The 22,222-nt window shown below is 33.1% G+C and overlaps 3 protein-coding genes and 1 pseudogene across 5 annotated transcripts; all 4 read left to right on the forward strand.

Moving 5' to 3' along the window:
* Positions 1 to 390: 390 nt before the first annotated feature.
* Positions 391 to 1,876, forward strand: LOC148205325 (toll/interleukin-1 receptor-like protein). Its single transcript, XM_088103010.1, has 2 exons — positions 391 to 881; positions 1,480 to 1,876. The coding sequence occupies exons 1-2, from the start codon at positions 391 to 393 to the stop codon at positions 1,874 to 1,876; spliced, it is 888 nt and encodes a 295-aa protein (XP_087959136.1).
* Positions 1,877 to 1,983: 107 nt separating this feature from the next.
* LOC148205326 (disease resistance protein RPS6-like) lies at positions 1,984 to 6,825 on the forward strand. Its single transcript, XM_088103006.1, has 4 exons — positions 1,984 to 2,559; positions 2,704 to 2,991; positions 4,234 to 6,387; positions 6,508 to 6,825. Exons 1-3 carry the CDS (start codon positions 1,984 to 1,986, stop codon positions 6,349 to 6,351), a joined length of 2,982 nt encoding a protein of 993 aa, XP_087959132.1. The 3' UTR covers positions 6,352 to 6,387; positions 6,508 to 6,825.
* Positions 6,826 to 8,381: 1,556 nt separating this feature from the next.
* Positions 8,382 to 14,515, forward strand: LOC148205327 (TMV resistance protein N-like; annotated as a pseudogene). Its single transcript, XR_015783241.1, has 4 exons — positions 8,382 to 8,948; positions 9,932 to 11,007; positions 11,154 to 11,454; positions 12,238 to 14,515. The product of XR_015783241.1 is annotated as a TMV resistance protein N-like (transcript).
* A 151-nt stretch (positions 14,516 to 14,666) lies between these two features.
* Positions 14,667 to 21,919, forward strand: LOC124831278 (disease resistance protein RML1A-like). 2 transcript variants are annotated; one of them, XM_088103005.1, is made up of 5 exons: positions 14,667 to 15,673; positions 16,025 to 17,099; positions 17,230 to 17,547; positions 19,488 to 21,623; positions 21,734 to 21,919. In XM_088103005.1, exons 1-4 carry the CDS (start codon positions 15,183 to 15,185, stop codon positions 21,588 to 21,590), a joined length of 3,987 nt encoding a protein of 1,328 aa, XP_087959131.1. In that variant the 5' UTR covers positions 14,667 to 15,182; the 3' UTR covers positions 21,591 to 21,623; positions 21,734 to 21,919. The 2 variants fall into 2 exon arrangements, with proteins under 2 accessions (XP_087959131.1, XP_087959130.1); XM_088103004.1 differs by having other exon boundaries at positions 19,488 to 21,919.
* The last annotated feature ends 303 nt before the right edge of the window (positions 21,920 to 22,222 follow it).

Consider the following 22,222-nt stretch of genomic DNA (forward strand, 5'->3'; position numbering starts at 1 on the left):
TACATATATTTTTTTTATCTATGGAGAGATATATTTTGAGAAAGTGATACCGTGATACATTTTTATATTTATTTAACACATAATATCCTTATTTGACATATAATACAAAATAAAATCATCCTAAAAATATAAAATTTTATATTTTTTTTCAGAATAAAAATACTAAAATGTAAGAAAGAACAGTAAAAAATTGAGTTGTCTCAGTAATATTTTTTCTTGGAGAAAATTGAATGGCTTCTCCAAAAGTTAGTTTGATTGTGTCAGAGCAGCAGAGTAGACTTTGGGTAAAAATGGTAGAAATATATACGTTCTTTTCTAATCTAGAGTATACAAATTTTTAGAATCCCTGAGCCTTGAGAGTTACAGAGAAAGGAGAGAAAATTGATTCCAATGTCAGGAAGTTCTTCACCAGTCGCCGTGTCTACTTCTCTAACTAAGTACGATGTGTTTCTGAACTTCAGAGGGGAAGACACTCGTGAGAACTTCATTAGTCACCTTTATGCAGCGCTGGAGAGGAAGCACATGGAAACATATATTGATTACAGACTACAAAGGGGCGAAGAAATTTCGCCTGCGCTGCAAACTGCAATAGAAGAATCAAAGATCTATGTTCTGGTTTTCTCCGAAAACTATGCATCTTCAACGTGGTGTTTGAATGAACTGACTAAAATACTGGAGTGCAAGAAGAAATATGGAAGGGATGTGATACCCGTTTTCTACAAGGTGGATCCATCAACTGTCAGGAAGAAGGAAGAGAGATACAAAGAAGCATTCGAAGAACATGAACTGCGGTTTAAGGGAGACATGGACAAAGTGCAAGGATGGAAGGATGCTCTAACCGAAGCTGCTGAACTCTCCGGCTGGGATTCAAAAGTAACCAGGTCATTATATTTTGTTAAAAGCACTTCTTCAACTTTTTCAGATATTTACGATCTCTTTTCATTTACTGTAATTGTGCTCATCTCACCATAGATAAAGTGCTTTTCTTTTTTTCATTTCTCTTAGTCGGCTATGGATTTGACCATATCACTTGTAAGAGTTTAACTCTGTACCTACAAGTCTGATCCCTCGTATCATAAGTCATTAAAAGTTTAGGATTCTAGTATGACTTTAGATATTATATATAAATGATAATGCTAGTAGTTATATAAAAAATATTCATAAATCCGTCAAATTAAAATTGTATCAAAGTGGTGTCGATATTTATGTGCCATGAATTCAAGTCATATTTATCTAACTTTTTTTCTATGTTCTTTCTTAAAGACTCATCACTCGTCTTAGAACTTATTAAGTTGAGTCCTGATTTGCAATTTCTAATATCTGAAAATAAAGTTGTATTCTTATATCAAACTTTTTTTAATTTATTATATATTTTGAATTTATTCAATGATGTTCACTCTTCTTCATTTTGAATTTTTCTTTACTTTAGTTTGGTTGATGTGTTTGAATACTAATACTTTATTTTCTAAATCATGTCAGGCCAGAAAACAAACTTGTTGAACAAATTGTAGAAGATATTTTAGGAAAACTGAATCATGATTCCATCAGTTATGATCAAGGAATAGTCGGCACTGAAAAATATATGAATGAAATTAAGTCCTTATTACATCTTGAATCACCTGATATTCGGATCATAGGAATTTGTGGTATGGGAGGAATAGGAAAAACTACAATTTCTAAGCAAATATATCATACATTGGCATTAAAGTTTGATTCCAGCAGCCTTGTTTTAGACATTCATGAAAAAATAAGAAGAAATGGAATAGAATATATCATAATCAAATATCTCTCTGAGCTTCTAAAGGAAGCACCTTCATCTCAGCTTATTCTATTATCGCGAAAGGCTGAAACGGACAAAGGTTTTTCTCATTCTTGATGACGTTACCGATTCAACTCAACTTGGAAGATTAATGGAAGGGCATGATAATTTTGGGCATGGCAGTAGAATCATCGTGACCAGTAGAGATAGACAAGTTCTTAAAAATGCTAGAGTTGATGATATCTTACGAAGTTAAGGAGTTGAACTTTCATGATTCTCTAAAACTTTTTAGTTTACATGCTTTTAAACAAAACTATTCACAAGAAAGTACTTATATGGACTTGTCAATAAAGATGTTGAGATATGCAAAAGGGATTCCGTTAGCTCTCCAGGTTTTGGGCTCATTGCTTTATGACAGACCAAAAGAAGCATGGGAAAGTCAGTTGCAAAAGTTGGAAAAGTGCCAAGATCTTAAAATTTTCGATGTATTAAAATCAAGTTATGATGAGCTTGATGAGGAGCAGAAAAACATATTTCTTGACATAGCTTGCTTTTATAGAGGACATGAGGAGACTGTGGTGGCAGAAAGACTAGATGACTGTGATTTCTCTTCTAAGATTGAAATGGATGTTCTCAAAGATAAGTGTCTAATATCTGTCGTTGATGGTAGAATTGTGATACATGATCTAATACAAGAAATGGGTCAAGAAATTGTTCGTAAAGAGTGTCCTCAACATCCTGGAAAACGAAGCCGATTATCGAAGACTGAGGAAATTTGTGAGGTTTTAAGAAATAACAAGGTATATTCTGTTGTTACTCAACTAAAAGAGTCACATAGATTTACTTTATGATAAATTGCAAACTATTGAGTTTTTATTACACATCCTGCATTGCAACATTTCCTATTTAGTTTTTTTTCCCTAACTACATTGATTTACTTTCAGGGATCAGATGCAATACAATGTATATTAGCAGATATGAGCAAAATGAAAAGGGTCAAAGTACATGCACAAACTTTTGAAATGATGAATAATCTTAGGATGCTTATGTTCTATTATTCATCAAATAATGTGTTTGGTGTATCATCTCTTGTAAGTCTACCAGAGACTTTAAAGATTCTTTATTGGGCTGGTTTTCCTCAAAGATCTTTGCCATCAAACTTTTGCCCACAAAATCTAGTGAGATTTGAAATGCCAAGCTGCCGTCTTGAACAACTCTGGGAAGGAGACCAGGTTTTTCAAGTTATCATTTTCCTTTGCATTTTAAACTTTTAAAGACAAAAATAAATTCTACAACCTTGTTTTCTGTGTTGTACATAGGTTTTCATTGACAATACCTTTGTGACTTCTCACATTATTCCTTTTGATGTTTCTTTTATTCATGTCATAAGCATGGTACTTAGTATGTTTCTGAACATAATTATAAATCTAATAGCACATAGAAGAGTTTGCATTTACATGATGCATATGGTCTAATTGTCCGTGATTGTTGTGTTGTAATACGAGGATAGTTATATAAATAAAATGGAGTTTTATATAATTTATTTAATTTTTTATAATTTTCATAGTTTGTAAAAAATATCAACTATATTTAATTCTAATAAAATAGTATCATTTGAGCATACTTTACAAAAATATATAAAGGAATTTCATCCCTTGGTGTACACACTCTATTTTCATATTTTTTCCTTAATAATATTTTCAAACCAAAAAATAAAAGTAGAATGATTAAACCGATGTACAACATTTATTAAAGAAAAAATAAAAGCTATAAGATAGCGAAAAGAAACTCCCACATGTATGAAAAAAAATTATGTGGAAACGTTTGTGTTGTAAATTGTTCGAATATTTAATTCTATATATTGATTTTTTTTTATTATGACATAAGTTTAATATAATATACAATAAATTAAGTATTTAATAAATTATGGAATATGTACTTATAAATTGTCTGCATCACTTAACGATAAACATACAATCTACTAAGGCTCACTTTTGACTATGAGAAAACAACTATTTTACTTTTTCAGTTGATTCTGTTAAGAGTAATGTCATTCTCATTTAAATTTTGACAGTATGTTTTTATGAAAAAGAAGGAGAGAGATGAGATAAGATAATAAAGGTAAATAGTTGACGCATGCATAATATAAATATAAAGTATTTTGACATTGTCATCAATTATAAGTTACTTTCATCAGTTTTATCAATACATAATAAGTCTACGTTGAAATTATTAAGATGGGTAATTTTAGGTAAGGAACAAAATATGTTAAATTTTGTGAATTTTTATAATAATAATCAAATTTATAGCCCCATAATTTTGCTAGTTAACAGTCCGATCTGTTTAATAGTAGTATTTATGTAAAGTATAAACTTAAAAATGTAACTAGGAGTTTACCGAAAAAAAATAACAAAAATTGCTTAAAGCTTTATTTTAGTTTTTCCGTTACCTGATTCATTTGGTTTTTGTGGCAGAATTTACCAAAGTTGAAAAGACTTAACCTAAGTTGTTCTCCGAAACTAACAAGAATACCAGACCTTTCTCTGTCACCAAATATTGAAGAAATAATTCTCAGTGGTTGTGAAAAGTTAATTAAAGTTCACTCTTCGAGATTTCTCAGCAAGCTCAGTTGTTTAAGTTTAGATAGATGTGATAATCTCAAAAGTGTAACTGTTCCCAGCAATATTCTATCAAGATCACCAGGTTTCATTCTTCTTTCCTGGTGTCTCAAGCTTGAAATGTTTTCAACCACTCAAACCCAAATATCTTATTTTCCACAATCATCATCATTAATCGGTCCAAGATTCTCTCATGTCAACCATGAGCTTCCCTCTGGGTTTGCTGAGCTTCCCTCTGGGTTTGCTGAGCTTCCCTCTGGGTTTGCTGAGCTTCCCTCTGGGTTTGCTGGCCTTCCCTCAAGACCCAGTGAAATTTTCTCCATTACTTTTGACCGATATTGGGGAGAAGATGAAGAAGATGTAGCTAATAATAATATATTCTCACAAGGTGAAAAAGTGTCGACTGAACTCATGGAAAGTGTACCCTTAAACTTTCAAAGTCTCAAGAAGCTCTGTTTCATAGATCTCTCGAACTGTTCTTCCCTTACAATATTTCCATTTGACCTTTCTGAGATGAAATTCCTAAAGAAACTTTGTCTGGGTGGTTGCTCAAAATTGGAAAAATTCCCCGAGATCGAGGATACGATGGAAGACCTAGAGGTGCTCATCTTGGACAGAACAGCCATACAGGCACTACCTTCATCCTTGCGGCGTTTGGTAGGGCTTCAAGAACTGAGTTTGCACAGTTGCAGGAATCTTAAGATTATTCCATCTTCCATTGGAAGGCTCACCAGACTATGCAAGTTAGACCTTACCTACTGTGAATCACTTCAAACTTTTCCAAGCACCATTTTCAAATTGAAGTTGAGGAAACTTGATTTGTGTGGTTGCTTAAGGTTAAGGACCTTCCCAGAGATCACGGAGAAGGCACAAACTTTTTCTCACATAAACTTAACAGAAACGGCTATCAAAGATCTGCCTTCCTCATTTGGCAATTTGGTTAATCTTCGATCCCTGCAGCTCAACAAATGCAGGGATCTCGAATCACTCCCAAACTCTATTGTTAATCTAAAGCATCTCTATAAACTTGATTGTTCGGGGTGTTTCCAATTAACAGAAATCCCAACACACATTGGTAGCCTGTCGTCATTAATGGAACTGTCACTGAGTGAGAGCGGAATCGTGAACCTTCCTGAAAGCGTTGCTCATATTTCAAGCTTGAAATCACTTGATTTGAGTGACTGCAAAAATCTTGAATGCATCCCACAGATGCTACCGTTTCTAAAACAACTGGTAGCATTGGATTGCCCATCAATTAGAAGAGTGATGTCAAATCGAAACCTCTCAGATTCAAAGGAGGGTGTCTTCAGATTTCATTTCACCAATGCCCAACAACTGGATTCAGGTGCTCGTGCTAACATTGAGGAGGATGCAAGGGTCAGGATGACCGACGATGCATATAGGTGTGTGTTCTTATGTTTTCCAGCGAGTGTTGTTCCTCATTGGTTCCCTTTTCGTTGCAAGGGACATTCAGTAACTATAAGTGAAGATTTAAGTTTCTGCATCGATGATAGGCTCATTGGTTTCGCTTTGTGTGTGGTTTTTGGATTGTTAGATAGCAATATTATTAGTCGCAGACGTAGTTCTTTTAGTTACCGCCTAAAATTTGAGTCTGATGACGATGGCACACAGATTATTCCAAATAATGATGTGCTAAATAACTATTTCACATGGAAAGATGACGTCAGAGTTATCGATAAAGATCACATATTTATGTGGAAATTTAACTTGGAGAGCCTAAGAAGGAGCGGCATGAACCTTAGGCTCAGTGATGCTCGCAGCTTCACTTTTGAGATCAGTCCATATGATTATAACTTTCAGTGGCCGGATTACTACTTAGTTGTGAATGAGTTAAAATCAGATGTGACAATAAAAGAATGCGGAATGTGCCCTCTTTATAGCACCGAAAGCAATGTTGCAGAGTCTTCAAAGGAGGATAGGAAGAGGAAGGCAGAAAGCTACTTAGTGGGCTAGTCTCTTGCTTTTCTGCCAATTGGTATTCCGTTGTTGGTGAGTGTGGCTTACAACCAATACTTGTTAATTACAAGTTTCAAAACGTTCAATTTTTATTATGAATTTCTCATTTTTTATTTATTTTGTTTTATTTACATTTTCAATGGCATTTTACAGGTGGGTTCGATCAGACAAGATTTCTAAGTTATTGATGTGGACGTAAGTTTGGTTGCTCCGTTGTCCCAAAGTTACATTTTCTTGAAACTCTTCATTCGTTAACTTCTTTAGCATATTTGGTTTTCATTTGCAGCGAAGGCATTATGAAATCTTTAGGAGCTGCATTTCATTTGCATGGATAATTCATAAATTATTATCTTATGAATTTCTCAGTTGCATTCTCTCTTTTCTTATTCGTAGGATTTCTTAGTTTTGAGGAGGCTTTGTAAGTTTCTGAATCCTAAATCCATAAGCATAAAATGTACTTAGTCATTTTTATCTCAGAATACAAAAACCTCCAATTGTATTTCAATTATGTATAGTAATTTATCATATTTGACAATATTCAGAAAACTCATGTTATACATGTCTCATAAGAAATTTCATTTTTGAATAATACATCTTAAATTTCCTATGACAAGTGTTTTTTTATTGTTTTCGTTTAAAATACATCCTTACCCAATTAACTCAATTAAATGACAGGAAATTACGAGGATAAATAAAAATTTCAAATACTTTGTTAAAACAATTTAATAAAACTCAATTAAAAATATCATCAAATTTATAAAAGACTTAAACTTAATTAAACCAATTTTTTTATTATAACATAACTTCAATATAATAATCAATAAATTATATATTTAATAAATTGTGGAAAGATCAACTTCCACATTGTTAGTCTATTCTGTCAAAACCTATGGCCCAAAGGTAGTTTATGTAAGTATCGCGAAATGGCAAAATGATTGTCCAACTAAAATATTTGAAAGCATAATTGTCCTATCACTTTGAAAGGTTTCCAACAAAAAATGCATAAAAATCTCTGGCTCACTTAATTACAATTTTTTTAAAATAAAAAAAATTACAAAATTTCTATAATTCAAATCTAACAAATTTCACTCCAAAATTTCGCTCTTTTAATTAATTTTGAAAATAAGAAACTTAAATAATTTTTTCAAACAAAAAAAATAATAAATATTTTTTTTAAAAAAAAAAATAGGTAGGTGAGTTGGTGGGCTAACCTAGCCCACCACAGATTCAACCTGCATGAGTCGGGTTTAAATGAGCTAAGTTTAAATCTGACCCGCTTAAAAGAAATACAATTTTTTCAAATCCAACCCGACCTGAACCTGTGATAAGCCAAGTTGGCCTGCAGGTTGTGACCCATTTTGACAACTCTATCTTTACCACATCATAGAATTTTTCTTTGAAATGATCTCATCAACATTTCAAATCAATGTACATTTACACAAGACAAATAAAAATAATAATAATAATAATTTACAATTATTGATAAAGATTTTTTTAACTATTTTTTAAATATTCATATTTCGTTACTAGTTTTTCTACAATCTATTTTATTAATTTTATTATTTATTAAAAATCTATTTACAATAAATAATAATTATTTTTAAATGTTTTATTATTATAATAGTATAAAAGTTAATAGAAATATTTACTTTCATAACTGTTTTTCATATGTTGTATATACTTTTTAAAAGCACTTTTTTTAATAGTTATTATAATATCTAATTTTTTAATTATCATAACAAAAAGAGTGATACCATTGGGAGACATGCCCCTTAAGTTTCCACGCGTATTAGTGATCAAAATTTGGAATTTATAATTACTGTGTAGGTCGTTGAGTCTTCAAATATTTTCTTTTCTTTTGTCTAGTTGCTGCAGTGGATGATGACTCATGCTTTATATTCGATTGACTGGTGTCTGGCCAGAACAAGCAACTCCCACAGATATTTTGAGAGAATTGAATGGCTTTTCCAAAAGTTGACTTGCTTTTCATTCTGTGACAGAGCATTATTGTAGACTCATGGTAGAATATATATTTTCGTTTCTAATTGATTATATACAAAGAGGACATAAGAGTTGCAAAGAAGGGAGAGAAAATTGATTTCAATGGCAGAGAGTTCTTCACCATTCGCTGTGTCCACTTCTTCCACTAGCTACGATGTGTTTCTGAACTTCAGAGGGGAAGACACGCGTGACAACTTCATCAGTCACCTTTATGCAGCGCTGCAGAGGAAGCACATTGAAGGATATATTGATTACAGGCTACTCAGGGGAGAAGAAATTTCACCTGCACTGCAAACTGCAATAGAAGAATCAAAGATCTATGTCCTGGTTTTCTCCGAAAACTATGCATCTTCGACGTGGTGTTTGAATGAACTGACTAAGATACTGGATTGCAAGAAGAGATATGGAAGGGATGTGATACCCGTTTTCTACAAGGTTGATCCATCAACTGTCAGGAAGCAGGAAAAGAGATACAAAGAAGCATTCGAAGAGCATGAACTACGGTTTAAGGAAGACATGGAGAAAGTGCAAGGATGGAAGGATGCTCTGACCGAAGCTGCTGGACTCTCCGGCTGGGATTCAAACGTCACCAGGTAAATATTTGTTACATCACTTTTAAGATAATCAGAAACTCTTTTCATTTACTAAAATTGTGTTGATCTCATCATAGATCAAGTGTTTCTTTTTTTCATTTCTCATAGTCGGCCATGGATTTGACCATATCTCTTGTTATAGTTTAACTTTTTACATACTAGTGTGCTTCCTATCGTCAAAAGTCACAAACAACTACTTCCTGTTTCTATAAATCATTTCAAAACTTTTAACACTTTCAAATACAGGCAGTTTAAATGATCTTACTTTAAATTATTTTATTTTTCAAGTGTATTATTTGAATAATTCAAAATTAATAATTTTTCAATTTTCTTATTAGGATAAAATATTTCGATTACTATCAAATTGAAAAAAAAAACTATTTAAATATGAAATAATTGTTAAAATTAAAAAAAACATTAATATTTGTTATTTTTTATAGTCAATCTTTGATTAATGTTATTTTTTTTGTTAAAGTTCTTAAAAAACATTTACATTTTATATTTGCAATTTTTTCTTAATTTACATTAAATGAGATTATTTTCAATTTATGAAATGATAAACCCAGTCAAATTTAAGTAAGATAGAATTAGATTAGGGCCATATCAAATTGAGTTTGGTTGAACAGAATATCCAGACTTAGGTCGATCTAAACTATAGAAACCGAAATATACATTTAAGAATAAAAAAATTTAAATTCTTACTTTTAAGTGAAATATCCAAAAACAAAGTTAGAATTTATGCGATATTGATTTGTAATATCTAAATCAATCAAATTAATATAAGAATAACGTGTATATTTATGTTAAACTTTTTAATTGATTGCATATATAATTTATTTATTTTTATCTAGAACTCAAAGCTTGAATCCATCCATGAATTTATTCAATGATGTTTACTTTTCTTGGCTCTGTGTATTTTTCTTTATTTTGGTTATGTCTTTGTGCTTGAATGCTAATACTTTATTTCCCAAGTCATTTTCCAGGCCAGAATACAAACTTGTTGAAGAAATTGTGGAAGATATTTTAAGAAAACTAAATCGGTATTCCATCAGTTATGATAAAAGAATAATCGGTATTGAAAAACACATCGAAGGAATTCAGTCCTTGTTGCATTTAGAGTCACCAGATATTAGGATCATAGGAATTTGTGGCATGGGAGGAATAGGAAAAAGTACAATTTCTGAGCAATTATATCACGCATTGGCTTTGCAATTTGATTCCAGCAGTCTTGTTTTAGATGTTCAAGAAAAAATACGAAGAGATGGAATAGACAGTATTATAAACAAATATCGTTTTGATCTTCTAAAGGAATCATCCCTTGATTTCTTCTTATGTAATGAAAGGCTCAAACGAGCAAAGGTCCTCCTCATTCTTGATGATGTGACAGATTCAACTCAACTTAGAAAATTAATGGAAGGACCTGATAGCTTTGGGCAAGGCAGTAGAATCATTATGACCAGTAGAGATAGACAAGTGCTTAAGAATGCTGGAGCTGATGATATCTACGAACTTAAAGAGTTGAATTTTCATGATTCTTTAAAACTTTTTAACTTACATGCTTTTAAACAAAATTGTTCAGAAGAAATTACTTACATGGACTTGTCAGTAAAGGTGTTGAGATATGCAAAAGGGGTTCCGTTAGTTCTCCAAATTTTGGGTTCATTGTTATATGGCAGACAAAGAGAAGCATGGGAAAGTCAGTTGCAAAACTTGGAGAAGTGCCAGGATCATGATATTTTCAATGTATTAAAATTAAGTTATGATGGGCTCCGAGAGGAGGAGAAGAATATATTTCTTGACATCGCTTGCTTTTACAGAGGACACGAGGAGATTGTAGTAGCAGAAACACTAGACTGATTGTGATTTCTCTTCTAAGATTGGAATGGATGTTCTCAAAGATAAATGTCTCATATCTATCTTGGATGGTAGAATTGTGATGCACGATCTAATACAAGAAATGGGTCAAGAAATTGTTCGTAAAGAGTGTCCTCAACATCCTGGAAAACGCAGCCGATTGTTCAAGGCTGACGAAATTCATGAGATTTTAAGAAATAACAAGGTGTGTTTTATTGTTATTCAATTGAAAGAGTCACATGGATTTATGTTATGATAAATTGATAACCATTGAGATGTTATTAAATAGCTTGCAATGCAACATTTATGTTTAGCTTTTTTTTTTTTTTCTAATTGCTTTGATACTTTCAGGGATCAGATGCAATACAATGTATATTACAAGATATAGACGAAATGGAAGAAGTTAAAGTACATGCAAAAGCTTTCAAAAAGATGAACAATCTTAGGATGATTGTGTTCTATTCTTATTCTAGTTCTTGGCGTTCTAAATGTGTTTCTTGAATCATCTCTAGTAAGTCTGCCAGACACTTTGAAGATTCTTTGTTGGAATGGTTTCCCTCAAAGATCTTTGCCATCAAACCTTTGCCCACAAAATCTGGTGAGACTTGAAATGCCAAACTGCCATCTTGAACAACTTTGGGAAAGAGATCAGGTTTTGCAAGTTATCTATGTTCCTTTGCCTTTTAGACTTTTAAAGATAAAAATAAATTCTACATGCATATTTTATGTATTGTACATCTACATGTTTGCATTAGAAATTCCTTTGTGCCCTCTCCACTTATTCGTTTTGATATTTCTTTCATTAGAATCACACATTTATACTATATCATAAGCGTCATACTTAGCACCTTTCTAAATATAATTATAAATATAATAGTTATATTTGATGCATATCGTCTAATGGCCCATTATTGTATTGTCCAGTTAGATATCTCTCCATAGTGTCTATCCTGATTTACATGATATTTTGGTTTAGCAATTTTTTTTTATATATATTTTGGTTTAGCAATTTTGGTTTACTTTGTCAGTCTATTCTGTTAAGAGCAATGTCTTTGTCATTTAAATTTTTAGAATACATTTTTATGAAAAAGAAGAACAGAGATGAGACAAGATAAATATTTCCTCGTTGTCATCTATTATAAATTACTATAGTAAGTTTTATCAATACAAAATAAATTCAGGTTAAAATTATAAGGACGTAATTTTAGGTAAGGAGCAAAACATGTTAAATTTTGTGAATTTTTATAATAACTATAAAACTTATACCCAACATAATTTTGTTAGTTCACAGTGTGATCTTTTTAATAGTGGTATTTATGTAAAATATAGAGTCAATAGATAATGTAACTAAGAGTATACCGAAGAAAAATAGATAAAATTGCTTAAATCTTTATTTTAGTTTTTCTGTTACCTGATTCATTTACTTTCGTCGCAGAATTTACCAAAGTTGAAAAGGCTCAACCTGAGTTATTCTCCAAAACTTACTAGAATACCAGATCTTTCTCTTTTACCAAATATTAAAGAAATAATTCTGAGTCATTGTGAAAAGTTGATTCACGTTCACTCTTCCAGATTTCTCAGCAAGCTCAGTTGTTTATTGTTAAATGGTTGTTATGGTCTGAAGAGTGTAACAATTCCCAGCAATATTCTAACCAGATCACCTGGATTGATTCTACTTTCCGATTGTCACGAGCTTGAAATGTTTCAAACCTGTGAAACTCAATCATGGCCTTTTCCATTATTATCATCAATCTGGGAAAGACCCTACGATATATTGGGTAAATCTATGCCTTTCATAAGACTAGATCCCAGTGAAATCTTCTCAATTACCTTTGATAGATACGAGGAGGAAGAAAAAGAAGTGACTAATAATGATATATACTTACAATGTGATGAAGTACTGACGAAACTAAGAGAAGGTGTACCCTTAAACTTTCAAAGTCTGAAGATATTCTGTTTCTTAGATGTGTCTCGCTGTTCTTCCCTTACAACCTTTCCATGTGACCTTTCTGAGACGAAATTCCTGAAGCAACTTTGTCTCCGTGATTGCTCAAAATTGGAAAATTTCCCCGAAATTGAGGACACGGTGGAAGGTCTAGCGGTTCTCATCTTAGACGGCACAGCCATACAGGCACTACCTTCATCCTTGTGGCGTTTGGTAGGGCTTGAACAACTGAGTATGCGAGGTTGCAAGAATCTTGAGATTATTCCATCTTCCATTGGAAGCCTCATCAGACTATGCAAGTTAGACATTACCTACTGTGAATCACTTCAAACTTTTCCAAGCACCATTTTCAAATTGAAGTTGAGGATACTTGATTTGTGTGGATGTTTAAGGTTGAGGACCTTCCCAGAGATCACGGAGCAGGCACAAACTTTTTCTCACATTAACTTAAAAGAAACGGCTATCAAAGAACTGCCTTCCTCATTTGGCAATTTGGTTAATCTTCGATCCCTGCAGCTTAACAAATGCACTGATCTCGAATCACTCCCAAACTCCATTGTTAATCTAAAGCGTCTCTGTAAACTTGATTGTTCGGGTTGTGCCAAATTAACAGAAATCCCAACACACATTGGTCGCTTGTCTTCGTTAATGGAAATGTCACTGAGAAAGAGTGGAATCATGAACCTTCCCGAGAGCATGGCTCATCTTTCAAGCTTGAAATCGCTTGATTTAAGCGATTGCAAAAAGCTTGAATGCATCCCACCTATTCCACCGTTTCTAAAACAACTCGTAGCATTGGATTGCCCATCCATTAGAAGAGTGATGCCAAATTCTCTTGTTCGAAACCTCTCAGAGTCGAAGGAGGGTGTCTTCAAATTTCATTTCACCAATGCCCAACAACTGGATTCAGGTGCTCGTGCTAACATTGAGGAGGATGCAAGGCTCAGAATGACCGACGATGCATATAGGTCTGTGTTCTTCTGTTTTCCAGGGACTGCAGTTCCTCATTGGTTCCCTTTTCGTGGTAATGGACCTTCAGTGAGTATAAATGAAGATTTAAGTTTCTGCAGCGATGACGGGCTCATTGGTTTCGCTTTGTGTGTTGTTTTTGAACTGTTAGACATGAATGATATTGAAGGTAGATACGGTTCTTTTAGTTACAGCCTAAAATTTGAATCTGATGATGATGGTACACAGATTATTCCAAATAATGATGTGCTAAACAACTATTTCAAATGGAATGGTGAAGACAGAGTTGTCAATCAAGATCACACATTCCTGTGGAAATTTAACTTGGAGCCCCTGAAGACGAGTGGCATGAGCCTTAGGCTATGTGATGCTAGCAGCTTCACTTTTGAGATCAGTCCGTATGATTATGACTTTCAGTGGCCAGATTACGACTCAGTTGTGAATGAGTTAAAATCAGTTGTCACAATAAAAGAATGCGGAATGTGTCCTCTTTATAGCACCGGAAGTAATGTTGCACAATTTTCGAGGGAAACAAAACAAGATAAGAAGAGGAAGGCCGAAAGCTAGCTTGCCAGCTAGTCTCTTGCTCTTCTGGTAATTAGTCTTTTGGTGAGGATCTAAACTGGTTTATCACCAATACTCTTTAATTACAAGTTTCAATGTATCAGAATCCTTTCTTTATTGTCTTCTAGACAGTTTTTTCTATGCTCTTCTCTTCCTGCTTCTTTATTGTACTCTTTTACAGCTCCTCAGTGAAGAAAGTAAACATTGAAAAAACATATTCTAACCTTTTCATAAACTTCCATTGAATTTATAATTATTTGAATACAGGTTTAAACTATAGAATCTGGAAATATTTTCTTTGTTGATAAACTAGCAATTTTTTGGAATACAACCTTCTTAATTCTTAAAACTCACAACACTATAAAATTGAACCCTCCTCACTTGGTGTATACTGCCAACTTCCGTGGCTTCCCCTCACTCACACTCACTCTCACTTACAACTCACTGATTTTTCTTCTCTGCACGGTGCACAAAGTGCTTTTCTCTCTTTCACACAGATTTTGATTTCTACTGCACCGTATCAATTTGCTACTTTGGCTTCCAATTTATCATTTACAAAAAGAACAAGAATCCAAAACATGGTTACACTTTCGGTGGAGCTCACTTTCCACTTACAAAGTTTTCTTCTTTTTTCCATGATTCAAGTATCTTGTCCATTTAAAGAAAAACACGTGGGGTCCACACTTAAAGTTTACTTAACAAAAGCAATCATTTATAAAATGATCTAAATTTAGAGTCCATAATTATTCTGTAAATTGTTGAGCCTTAATTGACTCAATAGCTTAGTTATTATACGTGGCTGACCAGAACAAACAACACCGACAGATACTTTCACAAAGGAGAGTTCTTCATAGATCTTCATCATTCCCACTACATCTTCATCATCTTTCTAATTGATTCCAATGTCAGGAAGTTGTTTATCATTCCCAGTGTCTACTTCTCCCACTAGGTATGATGTGTTTCTCAGCTTCAGAGGGGAAGACACACGTTACAACTTCATTAGTCACCTTTTTGCAGCGCTGCAGAAAAATCACATCCAAGCATATATTGATGACAGACTACAAAGGGGCGAAGAAATTTCACCTGCACTAAATACTGCAATAGAAGAATCAAAGATATATGTTCTGATCTTCTCCGAAAACTATGCATCTTCGACGTGGTGTTTGAATGAACTGACTAAGATACTGGATTGCAAGAAGAGATATGGAAGGGATGTGATACCCGTTTTCTACAAGGTGGATCCAGCAACTGTCAGGAAACAGGAAAAGAGATACAAAGAAGCATTCGAAGAGCATGAACAGCGGTTTAAGGAAGACACGGACAAAGTGCAAGGATGGAAGAATGCTCTAACTGAAGCTGCTGGACTCGCCGGCCGGGATTCAAACGTTATCAGGTCACTATATTCAGATATTCAGTATCTCTTTTCATTTACTAAAATCTGTTCATCTCATCGTAGTTCAAGTGTTTCTTTTTTTCCCTTTCTCTTAATGGGTCATGGATTTGATCATATCACTTTGTTACAGTTTAACTTTGTACAGGTCTGTTCTCCAGTATCAAAAGTCACAAACAGTTACTGTAGAACTTTTGCGATCTTGATTTGCAATTTTTAAACCAACCAAGCTAATATATGAAGATAATGTCGTATACTTACGTTAAACATCTCTTCAATGATGTTCACTCTTCTGAATTTTTCTTTAGCTTAGTGCTTGAATACTAAAACTTTATTTTTCAAATTATCTGTCAGGTCAGAAAACACACTTGTTGAAGGAATTGTGGAAGATATTTTGAAAAAATTGAATCTTTATTCCATTAGTTATGATGAAGGAATTATCGGCATTGAAAAACATATTGAAAGAATTCGATTCTTGATGCATTTTGAGTCATCAGATATTCGGATCATAGGAATTTGTGGCATGGGAGGAATAGGAAAAACTACAATTTCTCAACAAATACATCACACATTGGCAATGCAATTTGATTCAAGAAGCCTTGTTTTAGACACTCAAAAAAAAATAGAAAGAGATGGAATAGACACTGTCAGAGAAAAATATATGTCTGAGCTTCTAAATGAAGTACCATCCCCTAGTTTATACTACAGTGAAAGACTCGAACGAATGAGGATTCTCATAATTCTTGATGATGTTACTGATTCGGTTCAACTTAAACAATTGTTAAGAAGGCGTGATAGTTTTGGACAAGGCAGTAGAATCATTATAACCAGTAGAGACAAACAAGTGTTAAGGAATGCTGGAGCTGATGACATCTACGAAGTTAAGGAGTTGAATGATCTTGATTCTCTAAAACTTTTTATTTTACATGCTTTTAAACAAAACTCTTCACAAGAAGCAACGTACAAGGACTTGACAGAAGAGGTGTTGAGATATGCAAAAGGAATTCCATTAGTTCTCCAAATTTTGGGCTCATTACTTTATGGCAGAACAAGAGAAGCATGGGAAAGTCAGTTACAAAAGTTGAAAAAATGCCAAGATCTTAAAATTTTTTTTGTATTAAAATTAAGTTATGATGGGCTTGATGAGGAGCAAAAGAATATATTTCTTGACATCGCTTGCTTTTATAGGGGACACGAGGAGAGTGTGGTAATAGAAAGACTAGATGACTGTGGTTTTTCTTCTAAGATTGAAATGGATATTCTCAAAGACAGAGGTCTAATATCTATCGTTGATGGTAGAATTGAAATGCACGATCTAATACAAGAAATGGGTCAAGAAATTGTTCGTAAAGAGTGTCCTCAGTATCCTGGAAAACGTAGTCGATTGTGGAAGGCTGACGAAATTAACGAGGTTTTGAAAAAGAACAAGGTATGTTCTATTGTCACTCAATTGAAAGACATGGATTTACTTTTCTTAAATTGCAAACCACTAAGTTGTTATTAAACATATGGAATATTTCATGTTTATTTATTTTCCAATTACATTGATTTACTTTTAGGGGTCAGATGCAATTCAAGGTATCTTACTAGATTTGACGAAAATAAAAGAAGTTATAGTACATGGACAAGCTTTACGAAAGATGGATAATCTTAGGATGCTTATACTCTATGATTGTTATGATTGTTTTGATTATGTGCTTCCACTCAAATTCAAAGTGTCCCCTGCTTCATCTCTTGTAATTCTACCAGACACTTTAAAGATTCTTTATTGGAAAGGTTTCCCTCAACGATCTTTACCACCCAACTTTTGCCCAGAAAATCTAGTGAGACTCGAAATGCCAGACTGCCATCTTGAACAACTTTGGGAAGAAGATCAGGTTTTTCAAGTTCTCTATATTCCTTTACGCTCTAAACTTACAAGTATTTTTCTGTACTATATATCTATCTACATGTTTTCATTAGCAATTCCTTTGTGCCTACTCCACATTATTTGTTTTGATACTTCTTTTATTAGACCCACTAAATTATGCATATATCATTACAATCATATTTAGCATGCTTCTAAAGATAATTATAAATCAAATATGTAGAACATGCATTTGTTTGATGCATTTTGGTCCATGATTGTATTGTCTACCCATATTATGTGTGAGGTATCTGGATAGAGTGCTTGTTTTTTTACTTATTTGTGTGTGGGTAATCTATTCTAATATATAAAAGATATCGAAATGTTATCTTTTCCTTTTGTATTATTTCAAACACCCCTCTTTAATATAATCATTCTTGCTTATAACTACTAGATACATTACTAAAAAGAATTATCTTACTATAAGTTTAAATTCTCAAAATTATTCATATATAAATGTACATCACCTATCATAAGTATATATTTTGGAAAATTCATTCCCAATTTTTTTGTCAAAATAGTTCTTTCCACTCATGATAACTTCATAGTCAAACCGTCTTCAACATCTTTTTTTCTATAATAAGTTTTGTATTTAATATTTCGATCACAATATAACCTTAGATATCCCTCACACATGCTCATGAAAGGGTCAAAACATACCCATAAAAGGCCAAAACACACCCATAAAAGGACAAAATGCACATAAGGTCATACTCATAATGGTCATCAATGGAATCACATAATATATAACATCATGTATATCATATACTTATGTATACATATTCATGCATCTTATAGTCATCATCATCAATCTCATGGCATGACCTCGTTTCCTAATCGAAAAGGAAGATTCTTTTACTTCAATGATCACATAACTTGACTGACATCTTGATCGATAAACCTTTTGTGACTTGAATAAATATATTTAAAGGAGAGAGACTCTAACATCTTCCTCTCGTGAACGGTTAGCGATGCTACTTGTTGTAATATCTAATAAGTTCTTGAAACATAAAGCACATTGTTTCATTGGTTAGAAATTTAAGATAAGTTGAAAATCCTATATTGTGTAGAAATGATAAGATTGAGAACATATAAGAACTTAAAAACCTATTACTTTAAAATTTTGGATTAAAACATATGTTTTAATATCTAATATGAGTTTATTTATTATTCATTTATGCCAATTATCCTTGAAGTTTAAGTGGTATTATAATTTTAGATATTTTAGTGATGTTTTTATTAATTTTATTTATTAATATATTGACAAATAAGCAAAATATAACATTCATATCATATAATTAATTGAAAAATTAAACAAGTGAAATATATAAATTTAATATCTTAATTAGAAAATATAAAAAAAATTGAATACTCACTTAACTAAATAAATTTAAATTTATTAAAGACTTGAACTTAATTAATCTATTTTTTTTTATTATCATATAACTTCAATATAACCTGTAATAAATTATGTATTCAATAAATCACGGAAAGATGGATTTATACATTGTCTGCATCATTCAACATTAACATATAACCTACCTAAGGTTCAATTGTAACTCACTTTGTCAGTTTATTCTTATAAGAGTAATGTCGTTTATTTAAATTTTTACAATATATTTTTATTAGAACGAAGAAGAGAGACGAGAAAAGATAAATAAAGGTAAGTAGTTGTCATCTATTATAAACTATTTTCATCAGGTTGAAATTATTAGGATGTAATATTAGATAGGAAACAAAACTATCAAATTTTGTTTAATTTTTATAATAACTATCAAATTTATAGCCACTATAATTTTGTTTGTTCAACGTAAACTAAACAGATAACGTAAGTAGGAGTTTATTGAAGAAAAATAAATAAGCTTCGTTTTAGTTTTTCTTTATTACCTGATAATTTCCTTTTTCTGGCAGAGTTTACCGAAGTTGAAAAGGCTCAACCTGGGTTATTCTAAGAAACTTACAAGAATACCAGACCTTTCCCTGTCACCAAATATTGAAGAAATAATTCTCAATAATTGTCCAAAGTTGATTAAAGTTCACTCTTCCATATTACTCACCAAGCTCACTTGTTTACGTTTAGATAGATGTCGTAATCTCAATAGGGTAACTGTTCCTAGCAATATTCTATCCAGATCACCAGGATCCATTAATCTTTCCAGGTGTTCGTATCTTGAAATTTTTTCAACCAGTCAAACCCAAATATCTTATTCTCCACCATCGTCATCATTAATCGCTCCAATATTCCCTCGCGTCAAACTGGCGCGTCAATTGCAAACTGGACTTTCCTTAGAGGAGTTCTTGCCTGGACCTGAAAATATCATAAGATCCTATTTCAGAAGAATTTTCTCCATTACTTTTGACCGATATTGGAAAGCAGATGAAGAAAAACAAGTGACTAATAATAATATATACGCATATGATGAAATGCCGATACAACTCACTGGATATGAGCCCTTAAACTTTCGAATTTTGAAGAAGCTCTGTTTCATAGATCTCAGAAACTGTTCTGACCTTACAATATTTCTATCTGACCTTTCTGAGATGAAATTCCTAAAGGAACTTTGTCTCCGTGGTTGCTCAAATTTGCAAAATTTCCCCGAGATTAAGTACACGATGGAAAATTTGGCGGTTCTAATCTTAGGCGAGACAGCCATACAGGCACTACCTTCATCCTTGTGGCGTTTGGTAGGGCTTCAAGAACTGAGTTTGTGGGGTTGCAGGAATCTTGAGATTATTCCATCTTGCATTGGAAGGCTCACCAGATTATGCAAGTTAGACCTTACCAACTGTGAATCACTTCAAACTTTTCCTAGCACCATTTTCAAATTGAAGTTGAGGAAACTTGATTTGTGTGGTTGCTTTAACTTGAGAACCTTCCCAGAGATCACGGAACCGGCACAAACATTTGCTCACATAAATTTAACAGAAACGGCTATCAAAGATCTGCCTTCCTCATTTGGCAATTTGGTTAATCTTCGATCCCTGCAGCTTAACAAATGCATGGATCTCGAATCACTCCCAAACTCCATTGTTAATCTTAAGCTTCTCTGTAAACTTGATTGTTCGGGGTGTGCCAAATTAACAGAAATCCCGACACACATTGGTAGCCTGTCGTCATTAATGGAACTGTCACTGAGTGAGAGCGGAATCGTGAACCTTCCTGAAAGCATTGCTCATCTTTCAAGCTTGAAATCACTTGATTTAAGTGACTGCAAATATCTTGAATGCATCCCACAGATTCCACCGTTTCTAAAACAACTGGTGGCATTGGATTGCCCATCCATTAAACAAGTGATGTCAAATCGAAACCTCTCAGATTCAAAGGAGGGTGTCTTCAAATTTCATTTCACCAATGCCCAACAACTGGATTCAGGTGCTCGTGCTAACATTGAGGAGGATGCAAGGCTCAGGATGACCCATGATGCATATAGGTATGTGTTCTTCTGTTTTCCAGGGACTGCAGTTCCTCATTGGTTCCCTTTTCGCAGCGAAGGAAGCTCAGTAACTATAAATGAAGATTTAAGTTTCTGCAGCGATGACAGGCTCATTGGTTTCGCTTTGTGTGTGGTTTTTGGATTGTTAGATACCAATGGTATTAATGGTGGACGTTATTCTTTTAGTTACCGCCTAAAATTTGAATCTGATGACGATGGCACACAGATTATTACACATGATGATCTGTTACAGAACTATTTCGAATGGAATGGCAAATATAGAGTTGTAAATCAATATCACACATTCATGTGGAAATTTAACTTGAAGTACCTAAGGACTATCGGGATGAGCCTTAGGCATGCTCGCAGCTTCACTTTTGAGATTAGTCCATTGGATTATCGCAGCTACGATTTTGAGATTATTGATTTCAGATCAATGGTGAGAAAGTTAAAATCAGTTGTGACAATGAAAGAATGCGGCCTATGCCCTCTTTATAGAAGCGGAAGCAATGTTGGAGAGTCTTCAAGGAAAACAAAGGAAGATAGGGAGAGGAAGGCAGAAAGCTACTTAGTGGGCTAATCTCTTGCTTTTCTGCTAATTGGTCTTCCGTTGGTGAGTGTGGCTTATCACCAATACTCGATAGTTACAAGTTTCAAAACGTTCAACTTTTATTATGAATTTCTCATTTTTAATTTATTTTGTTTTATTTTACATCTTCAAAGGTGTATGGGCTTCGTTAACTTCTTTAGCATATTTGGCTTTCATAAGCGAAGGATTATGAAATCTTGAGGAGCTGCATAAGGGTAATTCGCAAATGGAAAATGTTTGTTTGATACTCCAAACTTTCCAAGTTTACGACAGGTAGTGTTTATGCCAATTGAATATGATTTGATTTTATTTGGTTTGTGCATGGAGCTGTAAAACCATATAATTGTTTGCTTGGTTAAAGTAGAAAACTGAAAATGTTTCGAGTTGTTAAACTGCTTCAATAATGTGAAAAACTGGTTGTCAAAATATTCTTTTCCATATTTAAATGTTTATATAGCTAGTAAATCGAAATAATAATTCACCTACCTACATGTAATAAAACCTCATCATATCCCAAGAAAACTTGTTAAAACAATTCAGCTAACAAATAGTTAAAACAATTAAAATATTTTTTTTAAAACATTCATAATTCAAATATGAAAAACAAAATAATCAAATATAGT

Source organism: Vigna umbellata, chromosome 1, assembly GCF_029865625.1.
Source record: "Vigna umbellata cultivar VRB3 chromosome 1, Vumbellata_1.0, whole genome shotgun sequence".
NCBI classification, from domain to species: Eukaryota; Viridiplantae; Streptophyta; class Magnoliopsida; order Fabales; family Fabaceae; genus Vigna; species Vigna umbellata.

Excerpts from the sequence above, each read along its gene's own strand:
- LOC124831278 (XM_088103004.1), top strand. The coding sequence starts at position 15,183 with ATGTCAGGAAGTTGTTTATCATTCCCAGTGTCTACTTCTCCCACTAGG. Across the intron at positions 15,674-16,024 it reads CGGGATTCAAACGTTATCAG|GTCAGAAAACACACTTGTTG; the intron begins GTCACTATATTC and ends ATTATCTGTCAG. Across the intron at positions 17,100-17,229 it reads AGGTTTTGAAAAAGAACAAG|GGGTCAGATGCAATTCAAGG; the intron begins GTATGTTCTATT and ends ATTTACTTTTAG.
- LOC148205325 (XM_088103010.1), top strand. The coding sequence starts at position 391 with ATGTCAGGAAGTTCTTCACCAGTCGCCGTGTCTACTTCTCTAACTAAG. Across the intron at positions 882-1,479 it reads TGGGATTCAAAAGTAACCAG|GCCAGAAAACAAACTTGTTG; the intron begins GTCATTATATTT and ends AAATCATGTCAG.
- LOC148205326 (XM_088103006.1), top strand. The coding sequence starts at position 1,984 with ATGCTAGAGTTGATGATATCTTACGAAGTTAAGGAGTTGAACTTTCAT. Across the intron at positions 2,560-2,703 it reads AGGTTTTAAGAAATAACAAG|GGATCAGATGCAATACAATG; the intron begins GTATATTCTGTT and ends ATTTACTTTCAG. Across the intron at positions 2,992-4,233 it reads AACTCTGGGAAGGAGACCAG|AATTTACCAAAGTTGAAAAG; the intron begins GTTTTTCAAGTT and ends TTTTTGTGGCAG.